Consider the following 4616-nt stretch of genomic DNA (forward strand, 5'->3'; position numbering starts at 1 on the left):
ATAGATTTTGATTTATTTTCATTTTGATATAATTATTTTGTGTGACATTTCATTGGAATTGAGCTGCGTTGTTTACCAAACCGTTCATTTCGTAAGTAAAATTATAACTGCAACACTTGTGATGGGTAAAAACATTCTTTTTTTTTAAGAAACAGCGCCATCTGTTGCATGTAAGAGCAACACGCGATATACCAAATATGTTAAGAATCCATTTCAATGTTTCCGATTTCATTGATAAATTGAATTTTCATAGTTTTCGATTTATTTTCATTTTGATTTACTATTTTGTGTGATATTTTGTTGAAAATTAGCTGTGTTGTTTACCATACCATTCATTTCGTGATATATATTTTCTTCACTGCTTTCATTTCGTTTTTTTTTACCTATTTTTCTTATATATCAGTGATGGGAACATCAGATCATTTGATGTTCCCAATTTTATGATGGGAACATAACATTATTTGGAAATACATCGGACGAGGGAGTGAGGAATGGTGTGGAGGATGAGGGAACAGGGGAGTGGGGAATGGTGCGGAGGAGGAGGGGGGACGGGGGAGTTGAGGATGGTGGGGACGAGGGGACAAGGAAATGGAGAATGGTGGGTTGGACAATGGAACAGGAGAGTGGGAGATGGTGGGGAGGACGAGGGGACAGGGGAGGGAGGGAATGGAAGGGAGGACGAGAGGACGGAGGAGTGGGAGATGGTGAGGAGGACGAGGGGATGTTGGAGTGGGGAATGGTTAAGAGGACGAGGGGACGGTGGAGTGGGAGATGGTGGGGAGGACAAAGGGATAGGGGAAGGGGGAATGGTGGGGAAGACGAGGGGATTGGTGAGAGGGGAATGGTGGGGAGGACGAGGGTACGAGGGAGGGGGGAATGGTGGGGAGGACTGGGAGACAGGGGAAGTTTGCTGTGGCTGAGAAACGCACACGCGTTGCTGAGCCACAGCAACGCGTGGAAGGGTGCCACTGGTAATGAAATATAAATGAAAATATATCGAAATCTATGAAAATTCAATATAGCAGTGAAATCGGAAACATTGAAAGGGAATTATAACATATTTTGTATAACGTGTGTTGCTCTTACATATAACAGAAAGCACTGTTTATTACATACAGAATGTTTTTCCCTGTCACAGGTGTGGCATCTTTACTTATTCTTTCGAATTGAACGGTATGGTATACAACACAGCTCAATTCCAACGCAATGTCACACAAAATAATTAAATACAAATGAAAATATATCGAAATCTATGAAAATTCAATCAATCAATGCAATCGGGAACATTGCAATGGAATCGTAACATTGTATAGCGTATGTTGCTATTACGTGAAACAGATGGCGCTGTTTTAAAAAAAAAATCGCATGTTTTACGTGTCACAGGTGTGGTATCTATATTGTAGGTATATAAAAACACGTGCGTATTCGAATGAAACGTTGTGTCAAAATTTCATAGGAATGGGTGAAGAACAAATCCACAAGGTCTATGATGAGGATTCGAATCTACGTCCGAGATAATCCCAGATGCTGCCTTAATTGACTGAGCTACGACATGGTTAAAAGAGTCAAAACCAGAAGTTGTACCTAACTTACTTGGATCCTGCAGCCTCTCCGACACACACACCAGGGTTTTACACAACTCCCTCTTGCACTCGAGCTATGTCAATAGGCCGTTCTATTTCTTCACCTTTACTTAATTATACACAGAAATCACAATAGCATGATGTATCCACAAGGGCCGTGACGTGGATTCAAACCAACGTCCGAGATCATCACAGACGCTTCCTTATCGGAAATAGGTTCGAATCCTCGTCAAGGCCCTTGTGGATTTGTTCATTTGACACATTACGCTAATGTAATTTATGTGTGTAAATCGGTGAAGAGCTTTCGGAGCGTGTGTTGCTCTTACGTCCAACAGATGGCACTGTTCTTCCCCCCCCAAAAAAAAAAAAATAAATAAAAAAATCCTGTCACAGCTGAGGCATGTATACAATAGGTATATAAAAACATGCGCCTATTTGAATGCAACGTTGTGTCAAAATTTCAAAGCAATCGGTTGAGAGGTTTCGAAGATTTCCCCTCACATGACAAACACCTGAAAAACACAGTATTTTTTGTTACTGTGTTTTTCACAGTATTTATTATTTTTTAATACTACCACAGTGTACCACACCCTTGGCACTACCACATTGTACCACAACCTTGGCACTACCACAGTGTACCACACCCTTGGCACTACCACATTGTACCACAACCTTGGCACTACCACAGTGTACCACAACCTTGGCACTACCACAATGTACCACACCCTTGGCACTACCACAGTGTACCACAACCTTGGCACTACCACAGTGTACCACAACCTTGGCACTACCACAGTGTACCACACCCTTGGCACTACCACAGTGTACCACAACCTTGGCACTACCACAGTGTACCACAACCTTGGCCCAATCACAATGTACCACAACCTTGGCACTACTACAATGTACCACAACCTTGGCCCTACCACAATTTACCACAACCTTGGCACTGCCACAGTGTACCACAACCTTGGCACTACCACAGTGTATCACACCCTTGGCACTACCACAGTGTACCACAAACCTGGCACTACCACAGTGTACCACAACCTTGGCACTACCACAGTGTACCACAACCTTGGCACTACCACAGTGTACCACAACCTTGGCCCTACCACAGTGTACCACAACCTTGGCCCTACCACAATGTACCACACCCTTGGCACTACCACAATGTACCACAACCTTGGCCCTACCACAATGTACCACAACCTTGGCACTACCACAGTGTACCACAACCTTGGCACTACCACAATGTACCTCACCCTTGGCACTACCACAGTGTACCACAACCTTGGCACTACCACAATGTACCTCACCCTTGGCACTACCACAATGTATCACAACCTTGGCACTACCACAGTGTACCACAACCTTGGCACTACCACAATGTACCACAACCTTGGCCCTACCACAATGTACCACAACCTTGGCCCTACCACAATGTACCACAACCTTGGCCCTACCACAATGTACCACAACCTTGGCCCTACCACAATGTACCACAACCTTGGCCCTACCACAATGTACCACAACCTTGGCACTACCACAGTTTACCATAACCTTGGCACTACCACAATGTACCACAACCTTGGCCCTACCACAATGTACCACAACCTTGGCCCTACCACAATGTACCACAACCTTGGCACTACCACAGTTTACCATAACCTTGGCACTACCACAATGTACCACAACCTTGGCCCTACCACAATGTACCACAACCTTGGCCCTACCACAATGTACCACAACCTTGGCACTACCACAGTGTACCACACCCTTGGCGGCACTACCACAGTGTACCACAACCTTGGCACTACCACAATGTACCACAACCTTGGCACAACCACAATGTACCACAACTTTGGTACTTCCACAGTGTACAACAACCTTGGCACTACCACAGTGTACCACACCCTTGGCACTACCACAGTGTACCACAACCTTGGCACTACCACAGTGTACCACACCCTTGGCACTACCACAGTGTACCACAAACTTGGCACTACCACAGTGTATCACAACCTTGGCACTACCACAGTGTACCACACCCTTGACACTACCACAGTGTACCACAACCTTGACACTACCACAGTGTACCACAACCTTGGCACTACCACAGTGTACCACAACCTTGGCACTACCACAGTGTATCACAACCTTGGCACTACCACAGTGTACCACAACCTTGGCACTACCACAGTGCACCACAACCTTGGCACTACCACAGTGCACCACAACCTTGGCACTACCACAACCTTGGCACTACCACAGTGCACCACAACCTTGGCACTACCACAGTGCACCACAACCTTGGCACTACCACAGTGTACCACAACCTTGGCACTACCACAGTGTACCACAACCTTGGCACTACCACAGTGCACCACAACCTTGGCACTACCACAGTGTACCACAACCTTGGCACTACCACAATGTACCACACCCTTGGCACTACCACAGTGTACCACAACCTTGGCACTACCACAGTGTACCACAACCTTGGCACTACCACAGTGTACCACAACCTTGGCACTACCACAGTGCACCACAACCTTGGCACTACCACAGTGTACCACAACCTTGGCACTACCACAGTGTACCCCACCCTTGGCACTACCACAGTGTACCACACCCTTGGCACTACCACAGTGCACCACAACCTTGGCACTACCACAGTGTACCACACCCTAGGCACTACCACAATGTACCACAACCTTGGCACTACCACAACCTTGGCACTACCACAGTGTACCACAACCTTGGCACTACCACAGTGTACCACACCCTTGGCACTACCACAGTGCACCACAACCTTGGCACTACCACAGTGTACCACACCCTTGGCACTACCACAGTGTACCACAACCTTGGCACTACCACAACCTTGGCACTACCACAGTGTACCACAACCTTGGCACTACCACAAATATATCACAGGAGCGCAGGAAATATATTACAGGAGCGCAGGAAATATATTACAGGAGCGCAGGAAATATATTACAGGAGCGCAGGAAATATATTACAGGAGCG

The 4616-nt window shown here is 46.4% G+C and overlaps 1 protein-coding gene across 1 annotated transcript; it reads left to right on the plus strand.

Annotated features, from left to right (window-relative positions):
- Window positions 1-2297: 2297 nt before the first annotated feature.
- Window positions 2298-4277, plus strand: LOC138354794 (coagulation factor V-like). The gene has a single exon (XM_069309288.1). It carries the CDS (start codon window positions 2298-2300, stop codon window positions 4275-4277), a length of 1980 nt encoding a protein of 659 aa, XP_069165389.1.
- Window positions 4278-4616: the final 339 nt, after the last annotated feature.

This window comes from Procambarus clarkii, chromosome 64, assembly GCF_040958095.1.
Source record: "Procambarus clarkii isolate CNS0578487 chromosome 64, FALCON_Pclarkii_2.0, whole genome shotgun sequence".
Lineage (NCBI taxonomy): Eukaryota > Metazoa > Arthropoda > Malacostraca > Decapoda > Cambaridae > Procambarus > Procambarus clarkii.